General features: G+C 43.7%; 1 protein-coding gene across 1 annotated transcript in view; it reads right to left on the bottom strand.

Moving 5' to 3' along the window:
* Positions 1-21,677, bottom strand: part of traf4a (tnf receptor-associated factor 4a) — a 35,737-nt gene extending 14,060 nt beyond the window's left edge. Inside the window, exon 1 of the mRNA XM_080890043.1 lies at positions 21,221-21,677. Within this exon, the coding sequence (XP_080746169.1) occupies positions 21,221-21,363 (143 nt within the window). The 5' untranslated portion in view covers positions 21,364-21,677. The remainder of the gene's footprint in view (positions 1-21,220) is intronic.
* Between the last annotated feature and the right edge of the window lie 99 nt (positions 21,678-21,776).

Raw genomic sequence — 21,776 nt, 5'->3', positions numbered from 1 at the left:
CCCCTGTCCTTAAATCTTTTCAGGCCCAGATTAAACAGTCGTTCATTCATCCAGCTGATACCACGAGGACAGCCGTCACAACATGCTTCGTCACTCTGCGCGCAACTCCTGACAGGCAGACGGTGAGGAGTACAAATCCCTCAGGTTTAATCTCACCGGTGCAGAGCGGAGTGGTGTTTTTCCAAGAGACAGCGACCGGCCTGCAGGCCACACAGAGACAACATGTTGGTGACAGTCTGCCTCAGAGTAACCTTGAAGCCTGCTCTGTATTGACTAAGAGAGAAACTCCTAAACAAACCCTTCTGTGTTTGCCATTGTGGCAGGCAAGGGCTGTCGAGACGCACAAAACAAACTAAATCAAAAGCACGAGAGCTTCGGAGAGCGCCAGTCTGTGGCACATTAACTCTCTGAGCAGACTTTTGTTATTGAGTCAGATAGCTTCGGGAGCCTTGACTGAACTGCCCACTTATCTCTAGCCGGAGCTCGCTGCCAGCTTTTATGTTCATCCTTATGCTAAAGCCTTTTGTCTTTTCAAGATATAACCAGGATTAACTTTAATATGCACAAACAAAACCTTAAATTCCACCAGTGCGCTGCATGAAGGCTTTGGGTCTCACAGCTGAAACTCTTCTCATTTCCTCTCAGGAAGTTGAGGGAAAACAAGACCTTTGTTTTATCTCATCTAAAGTTACGATAATCCCACAAATCCATCTGGTTTTGGGTTTATGTGTGCAAGAAGTCAGGACTTCCTTCGTCAAAGTCTCGTATTTTGAACACAAATGAGTACAGATTTCATAGAGACATCAGAGTATGAGTTTTATGGTTCAACTACATTTAAATGATCTCCTTTTTTGCAAGTTTGGGATACTTGATACAAAACAAAACATGTACCTCGAGTTTCACACTGTACTTTCTAATATTTTTTTTTTGTTTTCTGATGTTTCAGTTGCAGGATTAGGGTTTAAAATCACAATCAGTCTTTCTCAGTACAGAAAAACACCTTTTCAATAACCATTAACTAATTTGAGAAGATCCGTTTCAGCTATCGTCTCCCACTCTGCTCCAATTGTTCAGCAGGCCTGGCCAAAATGTGCCAGCGGTACTCGATGAGTCATTCTGTGAGTAGAGGCGCAACCCTCTGGGAGCTGCCGGTTGCTAACAAAGCCCCAGAGTTCAACCGCACGACCAGAACTGCAAGCGAGGCAGCAGCATTCTTCGGTTCCAGGGTGTGTCAAACTATATGTGAGGCGGGCATAGCGCTTACGTGTTGAAGTAACGAGGATACGAAAGAGAAAGTAATAAGGAAAAGATTAGAGTTAAGGTAAATCATTTTAACCTGGGTTTTTTCCCGTGGGAGGGAAATAAAACAATCTAGCACGGACTTTGGACTCTGCATCCAACAAACTAAATAAAAATAAAAGTGCTAGCAGATTAAAGGAAAGGAACAACCTCCAAAAACGCAAAATACAGGCAAAGATCGGACTGTACTAGAACGTCTCAACCATTTTTACACGTGGACTCCAGTTCTGAGCCTTTTCATAGGTTAGATGTGAAAATGCAAATATCCCTGCACAAAGCCTGCGTGATATCAGAGCGTGGAGGAGGGAATAGTCTGGAGAATTCATAGCAAGCGAGTGCCTCCTCAAAGTTTTACCCGTGAACTTCCCCTCACCCAAAGCAAACAGACTATTTCCAGGAATTAGAACAGGAAGGACAACTACCTGTTTTTCGTTACATGTGGGCAAGAGCAACTTGGGACGCTGCCAGGACCCGATAGTTGTCATCACAATATATGGAAAGCAGAAATCTACACACGCAAGACTATCAGGGAAATTATAAGTGTGACAGCTACTACCAGTTTAATGAGAACTTCACACAGAGAATTCTAACCGTTTTTCCAGAGATTTAACAGTTCGTTCTTACGTTTTTCCAGCTGTCTCTGAAGCTGTCTGACCACAAACCACAATTCGTTGTAATGTCTTGTGGAGGAGCAGCTTTGCAACAGAGTTTTTAGAACAATGGGATCAACATAAAATACAAAAACCAACGACAGTCAAAAGGTTACACTGACATCCTTCTGCACACCACAAACTCAAAGGTTACAATTAGTATTGTTAGTGCTGCAGCTCAGAGGTCTTCCTGAAAACATCCTGCCTCTAGCCGGGTGTTCTGTCCCTCCGCCTCACGATTAGCTGCGCATCCCCTGAATAAGCCGGGTGATGTTTCCACCTGTGGAACCTGATAGACTTCGCCCACAGCTCATTTGGCTTTCCGCCGAGCTCTCTGCGGCCCTCTCATTTGTCTGAAAGAGGAGAAGCAGCTCCTACTTTCACAGAGCGCGATGACACACCGGCCTACAGGTGGATTGACGGCTCCTTTGCAGACTTTCTGTGTGGCATATCCACACATGAATGACGCTGTGACAGCTGCTTGTGTAGCGCTTAATTCCTACAGGATAAGCTGTCCATACCTGTGGTTTGTTGGAGATTATATTGTGCATAAGCCCTCTGACGCTTCTGGAAGGCAAAGCTATTGCCTACTAGGAAGCACGGTGACCTTTTCACATAGTATAGCAATAATTAAAAGAGGTTGGCACTGAAACGTCTTGGTGTAGAACGTTTATTTAAACTGAGGCTGTAGAACATAAGTGTGAAATGACTAGTGAAGTAGTTATTTTATATAAAGTAAAAAACCCACACATTTCTTTGTTTACAATTTGTAAATGTGAAAGTGTTTTGTTTTTTTCCTTCATTTGACATTATCAGGTTTTGGACACCTGTCTGCCTGATAAATAAAGGATTTCAAAGAAAAATAGCAGCAGATTGACTCAATTTTTGTAGAGAAAAATTAAACTAAATCTAACATTTTACACGAATAGCATATAGTTTTTCTGCATCTCTATTGTTGTCCTTCAGTCTGTTACGCACCTGACATTTTAGTGTCCAATTTATAAGGCTGCTATTATCGTCTGAGCTAAATTTGTACAGTTTTCTGTTCCGTCTTTACTCTGTAAAGTACAGATATTATTACTGAACCTCACACCGAGGCCATCTAATGGCTCATAGCTCAGTTACTATTTAGCAAAGGAGTCACAAGACAGTCAGTAAATTTTGGTCAAACACAGTTTCTTTATCATATGCCCCGAAAACTAAACTAAAGAGAAGAGAGGACGGACTATTACATTTTGCACTACTGTTTTTACCCTAAAATTATTCTTACAGTTTTTGACAGATCTCAGGAGGCTTTTTGTTGAGTTTAGCAGGATCCAGTCTGGAATATGACACCTGTAAAATCCTATCTGACTTCCTGTGTTGGTCACTAACAGCCACTGACAGCTGTTTAATATGAAGCAACAATGGCTGACAGTCTGTAGGTCATGGTCATCAGCAAGAGAGAAATAAACCACATGTGACGCTGTGTCAGATGGCGCTTCAAATAAAGGCGGAAAATGTAACTGTTTTCAAAGATTTGTTGCATAATTCCCTGTAAATTGAACTTTCACACTTTCAGTTCTCCATGTTCCTTATCCAGAAAAGGACTATTTTCGTTGCGTTACTTTGCTGAAGCAGGAATAAAATGATGCAAGTGGAAGAAAGGCACTACTACTACTACTGGAGAGAGTGTGAGTGTGTGTGGGTGGATGTCTGGCCTCGTTCCCTGGCTTCATCTCCTGCACCCCATGCAACACACTCGCTGAGAACAAATGTGTACCAAGATAGAAAAAACCATTAAAGGACGGTTTTACTACGAGCTACACAGACGCCACCTACAAAAACCTGAACAAAAGAAGAAAAGTGGATTTCGAAGCTACTGGGAATTTGTTTCGTGCCTATACGCAGGCAATTTTCTGACCACACACAAAACAGTGGAGATCAGGACACCTGAGGCCATCCCTGCTCATGCCGTCATCGCTTATGCAATGTTATTCATTTCTCTGAGCAGTTCACCTCACCGTGTTGACATTTGTGAACACGAGCCATCTGTGAGAGAGTTCGCACATGTTCTCACAGCATCCAAAGGTTGACAAAAATCTGTTTGTTTGTTTGTTTTTTTAATGTCAGCTCGGCAGTAGCACCGGACGCAGATAAAGGTGAATGTTGCCCTGCGCTCCGTGTCATCTAAGAGCTCTGACTGAGCGTACTCAAAGTGTGACCCAACAGTAAGAGAATATTTCCAGGGACTGTCCTTTAAATTTCCAAAACACAACATCAGATGTGATGTTGTGTCCTGAGAAGGCCTGCAATAAATGATCATAAATATGCACCAATAACACTTGACCTCAACGCATGCATTTGAACAGGATTACATTTTCTGTATGAATAAAGGGGATAAACTGAAGCTAACACAGGTTTGCTATTAACGGATGAACTTTTATTGAACATATTTTTCAGTTCATAACATAATTATTCTGCTAACTTCTTTAATTTTGATGTATTTCTACACACAAAGACCTGGTTGTACTTGTAGCATTACACAATAAAGCTCCATTGATGTGTTATTGGTTTCCAGAAAACACACACCTACATCTCCTGGACAGAAATAACCTTTTGTGCGATTATAAAAAGTAGAACTCAGTCGCTCGAGAGGTGAAACCTGGCAGTCGGTCTGAATTTGAGAGCAATTAGATGATGATGACTCATCTCATCGACCAGAGGCGTAGCTCAGCCACACAGCCACGAGGAAAACACAAAGAAGAAGAAAAAAAAAAAAAACACCTTTCGGAGGGCAAGCAGGAGAGGGGAGGAAGGAAGACCATATATGGAGGGCTGAAGGGAAGAGGAGGAGTAGTTTTCTGAAAGCTGAAGGCAAGCTTGTGTGATGCATAATCCATCCTTAAGTGTGTGAGGAGGGGAGACAGCACATACAAGTAGTTATAATCCCCCCCACACTGTCTCCTTCCATCAGCGTGATCAGGCTCTGACATGAGTCTTTAACAGAAAAAGGAGGGGGGTATAACAGAAACTGAATTCCAGCTCCTCCACTGACACTAAATTTATAGCAGTCATAAACTCAAGACGCCCTCCTAGGTCGCACCTTGGATATTATGAAAGGAGCAAGGGTTTAATGATTGATAGCGCTCATTTCCAGGTTAAATATGAAGTTAGCTGAAGCAGCTTGTCAGCTTAGCTCCGGATCAAAAAAATGAAAGAGCTATCTGAAGGTTTCTGCACAGTTAAATGATAAAAGGTAAATCAGGTTCAAGAGTTTCAGGAGCCTCGCCTCGACGTCTGTTAAATACCTGCAGGCATGTGCACAACACCGATAACTTCAAAAAACACTCAATTATAAATTACTCAAGACAAGATTGATTAGGATCTAATATTCTAGAGAGCAGTATCACTCCTCTATCTTGACAAAGAAGCCAATAAGTGCATTTCCCAAATGGTCCAACTCTTCCACTAAAATGCCTCAAGTCATATGGATGTCAGTGCCAGTTATGCCAGTTTTATACCAACGCAGACTGTTTTCTAAGGAACTTGGCAGGCAATCAAAGACATAATATAACAGAATGCAGTAGGATCTTTTGTTTTCCTGGTCGATTTCATCCCCCAGATTAAACGTTGGATGCAGGAGGTACAGGAAAATCAATCCACTTTCATTAACTGCTGCTGATCTGGGAGCAGGGTGGTGGGGGAGTTGCAGAGAGAGAGAAAAAAAAAAAAGAGAGAGGTCCCATCAATTGTATCGGGAGCTGAGCTCATGCATGCATGAGTGCAGTCACCCTCACCCACTCAGTATACAGCAAAAGTGGAAAAAAAAAAAAAAGGAAACGAGAGAGACCACCATAACGGAGGCGTACCCGCACGAACAGAGCCCGCACTGCGTACATGAAAGGAAAGCAGAGCTTGAAAGGAGATGCTTTACGTTTGATCTGAAGGGCGGTTTGTGGAGGGGCGGGGCGGGTGGAGGACTGCATCTGGAGATCAATGAAAGTCCTGAGGTTTAACATGTCACACATGTGAGAAGGACTTACTGGCCATTGAAGAAGTGCTAAAAGCTGCATTTAAGGTTGCAGCAGGTGAGAAATACCCCACTCTCTGTTTTACTATCCACTGTCACCAATTTGTGAAGATTCAAAAGCTACAAAGGAGCTGGAGAGTGATCAGCTATAATTCAGCAACAAATGGAAGCAGCTACATGCTCTACATTTCTCCAGACGCGTGCGATATTTAGCAGTTTTAATCACAGATAGCTGGTCTAATTTTAGTTCAGAAGGCAGATTTCTGCTCAAAAGAGCAATATGCAGCGATGACGGCTGGCTTTGAGGAGCCGCAGTTAATCTCGTGGAGCGCCCACACCGGACGGGGAGGCAAAGTCTGGCCTACTCAAACGAGAGCCACAAGCCAACTGTATGCATATGGCAGCGGAGACGCAGTAGCAGACAGAGTCACCTCATTTCCCCCCTCAAAACAGCATTAATGAATCAGCTATTGGAGCCACAATCACGGAGAAGCACAACATGAAATCGCAGCACTAATGCAGATTAAGTGTGGAAGCAGCAGCGCGCTTCGAGCTATTGTACAAGCTGCCTGTCAAAATAAGAGCATTTTCAATCAGTTTGTGACGTCTGCAATAATAAGGCATGAGGTGTGCTGCTCAAAAAAAAATAAAGAAAATGTTTTCATTCAGGTGTTTAGTTTGAGGCAGTCAGCTCAGTTTAAAGACTGGAAACAGGGAATCAGTCAGCCTGGCTCTTTAAAAGGTCTCTGTATCATTGTGGGTGGATTTTTCTTACTCTAGGACAGAGCTAGGCCAGCTCCATGGTCTCCTGGTGCAGCTTCATAGAACACATTAGTAGGCTGAAAACAGGAGGGGGGGCTCAGCTAGTCTGGCACAGTCCAAAATCTGCTTACTAACACCTCTAAAGCTCACTAACTAACCACTTTATATCTTGTTTGTTTAATCCGCACAAAACCCTTCGCACAGAGCCAGGCTGTGCCCACTTCCACTATATTGAGCTGCTAGCTGCACATTCATATTCAGCAGAAATAGCATCCACACTCTTCTTCCTTTGCAAACCATTTCACATCTTCTCATAAACGTCTCTCTGAGCTGGGACACTGCCGCAGGTCAGCGTATCTGACAGATGGTTGACAGCGAGGTGAGGAGGTTAATGCCCAGTAAATCCAGAGATAAGCATATTCTGCATCATAACGCATTTTACTTTGAACACACTTTCTCTGATTAGTTTGGACACTGGATGGGAAAAATCAGTCCTTCACACAAATACTGGATTAACTCAAGATTTAAATGCAAGGACAGTTCAGCGAGTAAGACGAGCTGCGATCGGTCACGATGGAGCATCTCTGCTTCGCACACAGGAATAAAAAAAAACATCAAAACACAAAACTACATTTCCACACAGAGGTGTAGGCTTCTATATTCTATTAGGCTAAACGCATGTGGTCAAAATGCCTTTAAAAAAACAAACAAACAAGACCATTTTATCTTCTCTGGAAGAATGACGAGGAATATGCCAGTGATTTGTTAACTGGTCCTAGCAGAGCATTTTTCCTGCGTAATGACCTCGTTTTGCTCTCTGTGGGGTTTGTTTTATGACTTTAAGAACCGCCAAGATCTGTTTCGCCCAGACGCCAAGAGGGACATTTCAACTTTAAAGAGAATTTAGGACAGACCTGGCCACCAGAGGCACGGCACCAATCAAAAGCCACTTAGAGCTAAAATTTCACCATTTAGTACCTATAGGCGCATGAGCTCATGGCAGAAGAGTAGGAGAGGAGGAACTGCTGCTGCTGCTTTGCATGCTCTCAGCATAAATCACATTTTATAGCAATTCGTAAGGAGAGTGCTTCGGTTTGCTCGTTTATTATGGAGTCGACTTTCAATGCCAAGGCCCTCACCAGACAAAGAAGACTGTTGTTTTTACAGCAAGCAAATGAGCCGTATACCCTGAAGGAGAGAGCCTCAGAGAAACACAGAGCTCATCACTCATCAGTTAACACTATTATTTACTGCAGACTGACTGACAATCGCTTTGGAAATATGTAGAGCAAAGAAAACAAGCTCAGATTTTTTTTAAAAAGTGAACAAATTCAGACCACAGACACATCTCAATCAAGTTCAGGAGCAAATGATCGGTCTGCAGATTATGCCAAAGAACTTCTCCATCACAACTCCACTGAGAGACTGCAGCAGGTGGGCAATGCAGATAGCCCCTCCCACTTGTAATAGCTTATGGATCGTAGCAGATCTTTTCACTGATGTGCACCTGTTAACCTTGGAAAAGCAGGTGGAAAACATCCATTATACCTTATTCTTAAAAACATCAAAAATGTGAAAGTAAATGTAATGAAAAAAAAATGTTAAAATGAGTCAAAACATGAAAACAATCTCCTTCCACTGTAATTCATATTTGGCAGTATGGCTCTGCTTTGAAAGAAGCAATGACAAGAGCATTGTTACAGGTGGAGGAAGCCTAGAACAGTGGGCTAAAGGATATCGGCTGATCCATCAGCTGATGTGAGTTAGTACTGAGATTGGTTAGTCTGCTGAGATAGTGGCTCGGAGGCCTGAACTATACGAGGCATCTAAATGTCACAGGTACAAAAAAATAGGTACGAATCATAAATGCCATATTTGACATATTTTCTGGTAGAAAAGCACCCCCAGCTGCTGATCCTGGATAGCATTAGTTAGCATTTTAGGAAAAAAAAAAAAAAGAGTCTGACTTGTGCACAGAGAATAAATAAGCACTGTTGTTTCCTCTCATCGGGTCAGTATAATGAGCAGCAACTTCCATTAATCAAACTAGATACACCAGAAAAAGAAGCCCTGCCTTCAATAAACAGCTGTCTGCTCTTCCCAGGCCTTCAAAGATAAGTACTCCACACACACTCCCTCACAGCTGGTCTGCTATGTGTGAGAGAGATAGGAAGAGAAAGCAGGTGTGGGTAAACCATTATCAGCTTTGCTGTGTGAAGAAGTTATTTTGGTCCGACCCCACAGGAACAACACAGAGGAAGAAATGTGAATTGGCCTGAGGTGGACGAGTCTAATCCGAGATAAAGAGGTTTTTATGTCTGGACCCAATGAATTTCCACAGAATTTAGTTTTTAGACTGCAACTTTGCCACAGTGTGTCTGAGGTCACAGTGAACTGAAGACTGGAGCGAGGATAACGACTTGGATTTCCTCTTGTCAGAGTCTGCGATCTGCGTCGTTGTGATTCACTGTTATCGCAGCAGCAGAGCGCGGGAGGCACAGCCGCGAGTCTGATGTGTCATGAGTCACTTGTGTTCCTCTCAGGCAGAAAAACTGAAAACTTTTGCCTCTCAGCGCCGTCTTAACTCTCCTCCTCAATCCTGCTCACCTTAATGCCTCGCTGTACTGTCAGATATCGAAGAAATCAGCGTTACGTAACGCGAACGTCTGCTTCCGGCTCGTTTGAATTTCCACTGAACAGCGAGCGGAAAAGCTCCTTTTTCCTGATGTGTCAGTAAGCTGATTCGGGCCCGAGAGGTGTGCACATCACCGGCAGGCAGTGACAATTTTAGGTCCTGTGCTTTTGTGTCCATGGTAACTGGAAGTAGGTGTGTGTGCGTGTATGGTTGACAGTGAGCACACACACACACACACACACACACACACACACACACACACACACACACGTGCACTAATTCACAAAAAACACACACAATCCCTTCTCGCTGCCCTTATTATCAGCTACTGGAATCACACCTCAGACGGGCTGTGGCTCTGGCTTCTCCTTATCAGGCTCAGTCCCTACCAACCAACACAGAGAGCCCCCTCCCCACACCCCCTCCCACGTGCCTGATCTGTGAGGCACCTCAAAGCTGGGCCTCCTGCAGTTGTCCACTTCTCTGCCTGCTCTGTGGACGCGGTCTCTTTGTTCGGCGAGGCGAGGCGCTGACGTCAAATCGCCTCCTTTGTTTCAAAAACGCCTCAGTTTGAATTGTTCCTCGAGCACCGATTCTTCAACCTGCCCCTGTTGCTGGGAGCAACAATGAGATAAATGACAAGATTTTTCAATCAGCGCATAAAAGAAGAGGGGGAGGAAAAATAGAGGAATTAGCAACAAATACAGATGTCATCCATTACTCATAATAAAATCTTGTTTTTTCAGCTGGAATATAAGCTGCACTGCTTGAGCTGCAGTATTAATTGGGGCGTCTGTATGGCACTTTCTGAAGCAAGACATTAAATAAGTAGCCTTGTTACTCCAGGGCTTCTCGATTGTCAACAGTGAAATTAGTATCATTTGTTTGTCTGCTGCTTGTTGGAAACTAATAACTAATAATATTCTAAACCCACAATCAGCTGATCTGGTCTTCTTTCTATAGTCTCTGAGCTGAGGAGGTGAAGTAAACAAACGCTCTTTCATTCTGAACAGGGTGACTGACCCATCTGGAGGTGCACCTGATTGCTTCCTGCGCCACCCCATCGGGGGTTCAAAGTTGGCCCGTTCAGAAGGAGGAAGGAGGAGGCCAGGCACAATAACGCTGCGTTGACGCATCAGTAAATGAGTTGTGAGAAAGATCCTGAGGCAAAAACACAAGGGAGTCATTGAGCTGTTCGGTTAAAGGGCCACCGCAGAAAAATAGATGAGAGGAAGATGTAGAGCCTTGGCAGGAAGGAAGCCCTCATCACTGAAAAAAAGAGGGCAGGCGGAAAGGCTCAGGGCCAATGGACAGTGACCTTAACATTGACGGAAGGCCCTGTGAATAAATGACTATAATTCAGAGTGTGTTCACTTCAAGCGAGGGGCTTAACTGCTCTGCAGACACCTGTTCGGCTCGACAGAGGAGCCTTTCACTGAGGACAGGTGCCTCGGCAGCGAGCCGCCAACTTCCCGATCCCAGCTGCTCCGCTTTCAGACCTCGAACAGAGATTCCTCACATGCCTTCCTGTCAGCCCCGAAAGCCTAAAGACTACTCCCTGATGCAAACAAGAGGCATTGAGTCGACAAAACAAGAGCATGTGGTTTAAGGCGCATAAGCTGCACGCAAAAAGCTGCATTAGTGCACATTTCTCACTCCGGGACAGATCAGAATCAGAAAACTTTATTAATCCCGAAGGAAATTAGGGATTAGATTACAGATGTTTTGTCTAAAAGTATGTGCAAGTTTCACTTCCTTCATGAATAACGAGACATCACCTTCAATATAAAGAAGTCTGACGAAGATTCAAGTAAAATAAACTCACAAAGCTGCTGCATCATCAAAATTACTTCTCAGAAATCTTTCCACAGTCATATCTCCTCAGTATTAGTCCAAGGTGACGTCTTCATCACTCTAACCAGTTCGAATTCTATCTGCTGGCAGATTACTTCACCGATTATTTGATGAAATTTTGGTGAGAACAGTCCAAACAGCCCACTGCTGACTGTTAAATATAAAAAACTAAATACCAGAGCCAGAAAACCTCACAGTTCAGCTGCTGAAACTAGAAAAATGTTCAGTATTTTTGCCTGAAAATGACTCGTTAATCAGCCCTAATTTGAGGTTTGATGGCGTCTGTTTGCACTCTCCAGATGCGATTTCAGCCTTACAGCTTCAAATGAGAAAGCGCCCTGCTGGAATAATCTGTGTGAGAGTCGAAACACGTGTGTCGGTGCGCTGGGTCCGTCAGCTCGGTGACCTGTGCACAAGACAAACACGCTGAATGAGCGGCGAGTCGATTAGTGCGAGAGGGGAGCAGATGGAGCCGGGCTGAACACTCAAACCTTAAAGTATCTGCCGCTGAACCCTAAAATCAGCAGCGGGAACAGGCAGAGAGCATGTATGTGGTTTCATATACACATATTATTATCTGAGCCGCTTCACATAGTATACATACTCGGGCACATGTAAGCACTAGTCACGCTTTTCAGATCTGGGCCAGTTGGCTGTGGTCCAGCATCAGGGCTGGGCTGAGCAGCTCGGTCCCAGCATGCTCGCTGTGCGAGGAGCAAGGTGCTTCAATGCATAGCAGGAATGTTTTCAGCCTTTGTTCGGGCGCAAAGGGCTGCGGGATTCATTTTAAAGGAGCTCTTATAGGCAAGGGCAAGTCGAGGCATGTCTATAACGGCCTCTTATTGGGCCTCACGAACACTCAGGAATATATTCACAGGCATATTCGCATGGTTACATGCAAACCAGGCGTCTACTGGGAAACATTACATCCCATTTACACAGGCTGCCGCCTCTGTGGGTTAAGGTAAAAGCAAGCCAGTGGTTTTTTCCTGTTTGTTTGCCTTGTTTATCATGTTTTGGGTGAATAAATAAATAAATAACTCAACTCTTTACCCTTTAAAAGCCAGCTAGGACTAACCCTTGAAGCTCTCTTCTGAGCTGAACAGTTTCTGTCATATTTCAGGCCTACATATAGACCAGATGACTCTGTGTGCGTCACAAGTTAGTGAGGGTGGTCTCTGCTTGGATAACCCTGAAAAACTATTGTTAATAAATCTTTATCGACATATACCGAGGTTTCAAAACTCATCACTAAGGGTACAGGGAACGTCGTCGAATGTCGTCTTCGGAAAATCAGTCAATTATATGGGAATTGAACAAATTTCTTTGTTATCTTCCGAAACATTTCTTCAGTTCTTTGCAGTTTTGTTGAGACGGCCTCGTTTGACCTGCTGTGACCGTTAACTTACAGTTGCTAATTTTCACTAAGCTTCACACCAACCTAGTATTGTTATTAATGAGTCATTTAGTTGAATTAGTATCTCCCTAAGCCTGTTAAATTACTTTAAACTACCGCCACATAACTGTCAGTTACAGCCACAATGTAAAAAATGTTTTCTAAAGAGCAACTAATCCGTTAATTATCACCTTTAGCCCTAATTTTACCTACAAATAATCGTCCTGTTCGCCCACCTTACCTGTTTTTAACAATACTTACACAGTCAGTGATTACAGTCTCATGACAGCCGATAAAAAACAACCACAACTGCGCAACAAAACCTATATTGTAACCAACTACCTCTTCATTGTAAGTACTATGAACCAAATCTGCACTTGTAATAAGCCGCAATTTGCTTTTATCTCAACAAACCTGTATTTCATTTTTAGGCTGTTATACCGGCACTTCATCGGGTAACATGAATCCATGATTTGAAGTCATTCAAGTGGATGGAAGTTGACTTACTTTCCCTAAACCACAAATTAACCTTCATCTAAACATTCTGACACAAACCACAAACAGCAGTGGAAACACAGTGTGTGGGGTCAGGTAGTCTGGCTTTATGGAGAAGTCTGTGAAAGCCTCCGAAGTCATTCAGGATGTGTTCCTGTCTGAGCTCGCATAATCGGTTCCAGGGGCCTTTCAGAAGAGAAGAATTATTATTATTAAAAAAACAAATAAAAAACACATCCAGATGACACAACCTGAATGCGAAACATCTCCATCAGAAAATCCACCCAAGAGCCCAAGGTGGCTCCGAGTTTCATCCGAACTCGAGCGCACGCTCTCGTTTCTTTACATCCGTCAAAATATGAATCTCATAATGACATCTTTTCTCTACTGGAGGGCCTCTGCAGCTGTGTGAACTGGCCGGGGCGCTTTCTCTCAGCAATGTCATCATCACAGCTGCATCTCTAAAGCCTCTTTCCGCTTCCTCCCAGGAGACAAGCGTCTTATCCTGAAACAGCCTCGGCTCACATCTATCCGTCAGTCTCAGGAGTGAACGACTTCTATAAACGTATTTTTGTTCTCCCTGCTGCACTTTTTTTTTTCCATTCTACTTTTCGTGGGGGGGGGGGGGGGGGGGGGAAGAAGTGGGTTTGCATGGTATGTAAGCAAAGTCACGTGAAGCCGTTGTGGTCGCAGCCCAAAAACAACAAATTTAATCTGACTGTGTAATAATTCTGTCTGTTTGCTGTTTATAACAAGCAACATTAAAGTTGGCTGCAGATCATTTCATCCTCTCCTGTCTAAACATGGATAATTATGGGCTATTAGATGTCAACATCCATTTCCTTACACCCATGAGACATGGCAATTTCAGGTTGTTTTCTTTTATTTTTCGGGATTATATTCTCAGACTTAGATCTTCAGCTTATGTGCAGCTAAACTGAAATAACACTGGTTGCAACAGAAATGGGTGCTTGGTTCGTACAGACGCAATTATGAATCAAGAACATGCGTGAAGCCACCGGGTGGCTGCACCTGTAGTTCAAAAAGCACAAAATGAACCAAACTACACTGGTTGAGGATCTCCACTTTCATGTTGCGCTGCAGCTGAACTCGATTGCTCGGGCTGTAAACTTGGTTCACGTTAAACTTTAAACATCAGTGACTTTCCATGCAATCATTAATTTCAAAGTCCAGCCGTGTGGTGAGCTCAGGGACTTTCAGTGACTAACTTCCTTGTCAGTAATTGCTGCTAGAATTAGAAAGGTGTGGGTGTCACACCTTCACAGCAGCTGGTGACTGCTGCTCGACTCTGCAGGTACATTTAGGTGGCATTCAGAGCACCAACTGCTCTTTTCCCAGACAAAAGCTGCAGTGTCGCGCACCATGTTTTATCTCTGCACGCCTCTTTATCCTCCGACTCCTTCTATGCATTGATGTGTTAAAGTTTATGGGACCCTTTCCAGCTCCATCACCCCGAGTGCAACAGCTGACAGCGGCTTGATTGCACAGCTCTGATAGGCCTTCACAGACCCCAAAGTGTAGAGCGGAGGCCTCGCCTGAACACAGCATCTCTCTGTACGCTGCTTGCTGATCACTGTTGAGTCTCCGGATCTGGACCCAGGAAGTCTGTGCAGTGTTGGGACACCTGCGGGGGGACTGTGAATGTCTCTGTGACAGGACCGCAGGATGGAAATGGCAGCGAACACGCAGTCATTCACCAGTCATCCATGGCTCTGCTCCCATTCAGACACAGACACCCACTGAGGCACAAAGACCCAGCTGCCTCAAGTGGCAGACTTACACACAACATTGAGCACTAATACAACACAGCTCCATTAAGCCCTTTAAGAAACGTCCTGTCACTGCAGCCAGAGTGCCCCTCTATACATCCCTTTGGACAGAAGGGAATTCATCACAAAGTTAAAAGGGGGACACATTTAGATCATCGTGTGCCAAACAGGCCAAACGCTCTGAGCTCAGATCACACCAGTTTAGTGTTTTGGTTAAATCCGAACTAGTTTAAAATTGCACAATCCATCTGAATGGTGCCTCCAAGCTTAATAATGCTGGCATTGTGATTCTGACAGCTGTGCATTACAAAGACAGACGTCAAACTCAAACAAGTGGAGCTTTTACACACCTGAGTCACATGCAAACTTTGTTTTTCTGCTCTGTTCCTACAGTCTGTTCAGTCTCTGATGATAAAACCTGCGTGTGTTACACTCAGAATGTGGATGCAAAACCAACGAGGGACTCGATAAAGAATCAGACCTGTGAGGTGTATTTTAATCAATATCAATCCCTAGTCTTAGAATCACATCCTAACAAACCAGCTTCAGTAAAAGAGCAAATACAGTCTTTATAGAAACTTTATAAACCACTGATTAAACAGCTTTGAATGAGGAAATTTCATCAGCACAGAAATTGTTTACTTTTTGGGAAATTAGCTTTCACACTGAAAACCGAATGAGAATATCCGAGACTCACATCCACACCTATGGCCCATTAAGCTAACGAGCATGTCTTTGGGCTGTGGCAGGAAACCGGAGCACCTTCAGGAAACGTATTCTGGACAAGCTCCACACAGAAAGATCCCAGGAACTCAGAACCTCTCAGCTATGAAGTGACAGTGAGGCAACCACTGTACCATAGTGCCGCCCACGACTTAAAGAATTCACCACACCCGACAAAGAAGTCATCTGGCAAATAACTCACTTCCATATAGAAGGCCTGGCCTACTTTTTTCACATAAAGACAAAGGAAAGTAATTTTATTATAGATTTATGTTTTGAAAATAAAGGGTTTGGCTTTTTAACAAAGTAATAAAAGAGTTGTTGACTGTAGTGTTAGAGCAGTTCATTAATTTATTGAAAAAGTAGCCAATCAGACAATCATTATAGCAACAATTTAGCCGTTTCATTAATAATTTAAATAGTTTATTAAGCAAAAATGCTCACGCTAAGCTTTTAATAAGTCCACTTGGCTTCTTGGAAACACTTCCAATCGGGTAACTTATCAGTTTTTTACTACCACACTGCTCACATATTAGATTAGACAGATGCTAGAGGAAGGAGAGTGAGGTACAAGGTGTTCTGTGGCTGTGCATCAGGACATCCACAGTGTAAAAAACGTGGGAGAGCACAGCTGAAAAAGCGAGTATCACCTACATCAGTGAGGAGTGGGGAAAAATGCTGTGCTACACACAGAGGACATGTCAAAGTTAAAACGAATCAAGGTCTGCTGCGAAAAACACTGGCCTGGCTTTCGGACAGTGAATAATCGAGCCGTGAAAAATTCTCACATTAGCCCACTTTGGAGCCACTCGTGACTCCGGGTAAGTCAGCAGTTGTGCTGTACGAATGCGCGGAGGGCCTGTAGGAAGAGATGCTCCCGAGCTGAACAAACCAATTACACCCCTGTCAAGGCCGTGGCGCTGCACTGCATCATCCCCACAGAGGCCCCACAGTTACACTGTGAGGCTTTACTCTGGCTCAGGAGTCCCGGCACTGCCGAGCCGTGAGGCCTGGCATGTGTGGCTCGATCATAAGCCCAACTATTAAGTGTTTATTGTCCTTTATTAGAGCCTCAGTGTGGCTAAAACAAAGTCTGCCCTGGTCAGTAGACACCAAGCAACTGAGGCATGTGACTTCTATTTGATTGCAGAGTGTGTTAAAGCTGCAGGGCAGGGCTGCTTTTACCCCATGACTCTCCCTTTAGAAGAGTGTGTGTTGGGGGGGGCGAACCTCCAAGACTGCTGCTGCTGCACATTCCTCCCAAAGCGGAAACACAGGCCATTAGCATCACATGCTAACAGAGGCTGCTCAGACACAGTAGAGCCACAACGCTTCATGTGTTTCCTTGAGTGCCTCTCAGGGACGTTTCACTCCACTGTGACATTCTTTGAAGTGGAAATACAGGATTAGCCTCCTCGTGGTTCTATGAACAAAATAAATGGTTTAAAAGGTGATAGAAAACTCTATCTGAACACACATGGCTTATGTCTGCCTGGAGGTATAATACAAAATATTTATATAACATATTAGCACTGTTGCCTCATAATAAGAATGTCCTAGGTACAAATCCTGCCCCGAGTGAAGGAGTCTCCCTGTGCCTGCGTTGGCTCTCTCCAGGTGTTCCGGTTTGCTCCCACACTCCAAAGACAGGCTAATTGCTGATGCTCAATTAGCTCTAGGCATGAATGTGAGCATGAACGGACCTGCGCAGGGTGTACTCCACATCTCACCCTGTGACAGCTGGGATAGGCTCCAGCCTAGGATGTCCTCACATCGGCGCTTATTACAGCTTGCACCTGACAAGTACTGTCACATTAGGACTAAAAGTGAAACCAGAACTCGGAGGAGACATGGAGCATGACTAACAGAAGAAGGCATCGCATCGTGGTGCAGATCGGGATCAATTTCCTTAAAATTACAAAGATGGTGCACTAACCCTGGTAGTTGTTGCTCTCTGCATGTCCTCATGCCATTACTGTCATTTGTGATCAGCTCCGTTCTTCTCATGAGGAATTTGGTTATTAAGCACGTATCACTCACCACATAGCGTGTTATAACCCAGTTATATTGCGCCATATAAATTTCTAAATAAATCTGAGGGATTATTTCGTGAGAAAGGATGATTAACGCTCCAGCAATGCCATGCATTTGCTTACTTGTGGCCTATTGTGACAGAGCAGTGGGTCTCCGGAGATGATGACAGAGCCGTCCATGTGAAAGCGGGCATACTGGCCAAGCAAGCCTGGACTGGATGTGACATAGCCCTCAATAACTTCAGAGACAGGATCAGCGGAGTTGCACAATGGGCAATGCATTAGCTAACTACTGACTGTCAGCCTCAATAAACTTGAACCGTGCTCACAAAAGGCGCACACGCTCGACGGCCTCGACTGGCACACTTCGTTAATTAAAGAGGTGAGAACGAAGCCTGTCGGCTGTTTCATGACGGCGGAAGAGCTGCTAAAACACTATTTGCTGTTCACGTAGATGTTTATTTATGCTTTAATCTACCTGGGAAGTGGAGCAGGAAATCTCCTTTGAAGCACGATCAGAGTTCCCACTGTGAAACAGTGTGACCTTGTACGTCATTGTGATTCTATTATTATAAATCTGAATGTGGAAACAGTTTATTTAGACATCTTAGTGCCACTATCACACATCTCTCTTCATGAAAAGCTCAGAAAATAGCTGTTTTAAGTGGCTCGTAACAAATTTGGAGACATCAGGAGAAGTTTATATACATTATTCTGCAGTTTTTAGGCCATTAATAAAGAGATTTAATTATCTGGTGTAAGATCATATTTGTTAATAAGTTGGAAATAGAGTTTTAACCTTGTATACAATGGGTGCTAAAAAAGTCTAACACCTAAGTTTACTGATCAGAGGTGTAAATACTTTTAAGTATTGAATGATAAACAGATCAATGGCCAACAGATGACCTGTGAACATTAGTAAATATTGATAAAACGACCACCCACATTTTAGCTCCTTTACTCAGGATGTGTTGTTAAAGAGGAGATGCACTTCCAGTAAGGCTCACTTGATGTAGGTCATGTAAACTGTACAGGGAGGAATCATATTATGTGACATCTCTACCACGCAGGGGCACAATGTTACTCAATTTAAAACTTTAACAAGTTGAGAAACTTTAGTTAAATTCAGTCAGTCTGTGGGAGTTAAAGAAAAAAAAAAAAAGAGCGTAAACTGGAGGACGAACATGGAGGCGGACGGGATGAGGCAGACAAAGCGTCGGGCCAAACTCATTGATCAGCAGCAACACTGTTCCTCCCGCGCTCCCTTTGTTCAGCACTCTTTCTGCTTTTCAACCAGATGCAATCTGCTGCTGTTTAGTAATCCAGAGGAGGCTTCCCGATGACTCAAAACACTGCAAACCAGCAGCTCACGACAAACTAGCTAATATATTCATAGCGTCAATCCACCTCTGTGCTGTCACTGTGTTCTGACACAGGAAGCCTGACTGAATGATCACCAAATAAGACATCAGTCTTTCCTGAAAGCAACTGGAACTTACAGAGAAGTTATCCCAGTTTCCCTCGGGGTGTCTTCGTGTTTCATCAAGTAAAACCGAAGACTGGTCTCAGCTAAATAGCTGATTTTATAACTGATGTTAAACTGCAGATCAGCTTGACAGGAAAAATGACAAACCAAGAAACCGCAGCATTTTTATGACTCATAAAACTACATTTGAACAATTATAATGTGACGTTTAACTATAGCAAAGCATCAGACACTGGAGACAGTCGTCTTTAGGGTCTCAAACAAAAGCAACTTTGTGTTTTGTCTTTCTCGATTTATCTTTCCATTTAATCACTGCAGCTCAGATTTGAAACATCACAGCAGCTGTCACCCATATCCCATCCAGACTCCATAACATAAAAACAATAGAATAGTCTGAACAAAGAGACCAGATCTACTTTTATTCAAATCTGATGTGTGAATTTAGTTTTCAGCCTACACATGAAACAACTAATGAGCATATTTCCAATAATTCAAATATTTAGCACAAAACACTACAAATGTTCTTCAGTCCCATTTCATTCACTTGAATCTATTACGCCAGCAAATTCTCAAATTGAGGAGGAATCAAGTTCTGACGGCACTTTTGCTCAAAAAAAGAAAAGAACAATGTGGTAATCAGACAGCTTTTCCAAAACAGTGTGAGTCACATTTAGATCGCACTGTACAGATTTAAAAAAAAAAAAAAAAAAAAGGGAAATAAAAGCCAAACTTATGAATGACAACTCCCACAATCAAGTCTTTAGACCTTCTAGAGGGCAACGCAACTGTAATACACAGATCAGATCTTTTATTTAATCGGCTACTCTCTGTTCAAAAAAGCAAACAAACAAAAAGTTCTCAGTGTCTCATAGTCCACAACCAACAGGGAAACAACACAAATCGAGTTAAGGTAAAATGAGATAACACAAAGAAAAGCAGGAAATTTTAAACCATTTAAAAACAGATATTTTGGTCAAAAATGAGATTTTTCCCTATCATCATCATCAACTACAAATTTTACTTATCAGTGCACCAAAATATTTCAAGGTTAATTTTAACCTTTAAAATAATTTTTTCAGTTTATAAAAAAAATAATTAAGTATTAACTAAATTTGTTAACTGTTTGTTTCCTGTTTTAAATCTTTGTGATGTGGCTTTTAGGGCCAATAGTGCTTTTCTGCACACATTTTAATGCAACTAAACATCACATAAACACAAATCAGAAGTCGACAATCTGAACTCATCTACTACTTTACATGGTGACACTGCAGCCAATCAGGCTGGAGAAGAAGCTCCTGATGCAGGTGTGTGTGATCTGCAGGTAAGCTGTTGGGGGATTCTGTGTATTGCTTGAGAGTCCTGTAGGTGTAGTGGGATAATTAGCAACAGGGCCATCTTTGAAAGGAACAAAACAAAGACTCTGTTTGTAGGGATCTTAACACTGAGTCCAGTGTTGAACAGATTAAAAGGTGAGGAGGTCTGCCATCCTGCTGACCTCTGAGCGAAAGGTCCCTCAGTGGCCCCCAGATGCCCCCGACCAATGAACCACTGTCTAATCCTGGACTCCAGAACATACTCAAAAAACACACATACACAACCCACGCAGACTCATCCACCCCAGCCCAGAAACACAGACAGGATGGGGAGGCAGGGGCCCTCTGCAGGCCACAATCACCACAGCATGAAAAATTAATGTAAAAGGGGGGGAAACCCCCAAACTTTAACATAAAGATTACACTCGGAGAAAAAAAAAATCTGCACATTTATGAGTCTAAGCGATAATTAACAATGATGAAATATTATTCCAGGCTAAAGCTGCACATGCAGAGAGAGAAAAAACACACCTGACATCAAGAGAAGGAGGGTTAAAGCCAGGCATTGTTTACCAGGCCTCATATTGTGTTATTGCTCTGGGCAGCAGCTACACAATAGACCAACATTAATGCAGACCCAGGCAAGACGGAAGAAAGGTGAGCAGGGCACACCTTTGCTTTTATTTACTGCTGCTCGACCGAAACTACGCCAGTAATTTCCGGTGTCGCCTGCAAAGAGGTGGATCCCTGTGCACACAAACACACAGCATACCTCAGAAATTCTTGCAGGCAGGTGTCACAGAAGCGGTGTCCACAGGTGGACACTTGGACGGGCTCCCGCATCGCTTTGCTGCAGAGCGGACACTGGAAGCGTCTCTTTGGCTTCTCCAGGAACTTGTAATCAAACCCGGGCATGGCTGCAGGTTCTGTCGCTTTTGTCGGGCCTTCGGCTGCAGGTTAAAGGTACAAATGTCCTCTCGATCCCCCCGCAAACGGGGCTGTCTAGCTGCGCTGCCGTGAAGCCGATGAGGGGTTCATATCACGTCCCTTCCGCCGCCGACGGATCGGGCTCTGCAAATTCGTCCTCCCGCAGTGCTCAGCTGTCTGACGGCAACAAAGGCTGGACGGTCCGAGACAGGCTGGAGAAACGGTTCTCCCTCCGCAGTGTTTATGTTGGCCGGCAGAGCTGCTACAGCTGTGCGGATGACTCCTCTGGTGATGCAGAATTGACACACTGAGAGCAAAGCAAGAGCCCTCCGTCTGTTTAGGTGCACCGAGTCCCGCCTCCGCCTCCTCCTCCTCCTCCTCCAGGCAGGAGGAGTCAAGGA

Source organism: Rhamphochromis sp. 'chilingali' (assembly GCF_963969265.1).
Source record: "Rhamphochromis sp. 'chilingali' genome assembly, chromosome: 8".
Taxonomy (NCBI): domain Eukaryota; kingdom Metazoa; phylum Chordata; class Actinopteri; order Cichliformes; family Cichlidae; genus Rhamphochromis; species Rhamphochromis sp. 'chilingali'.
The sequence above is the reverse complement of the archived record's forward strand: the minus strand, read 5'-3'. Positions and strand labels throughout refer to the sequence as shown.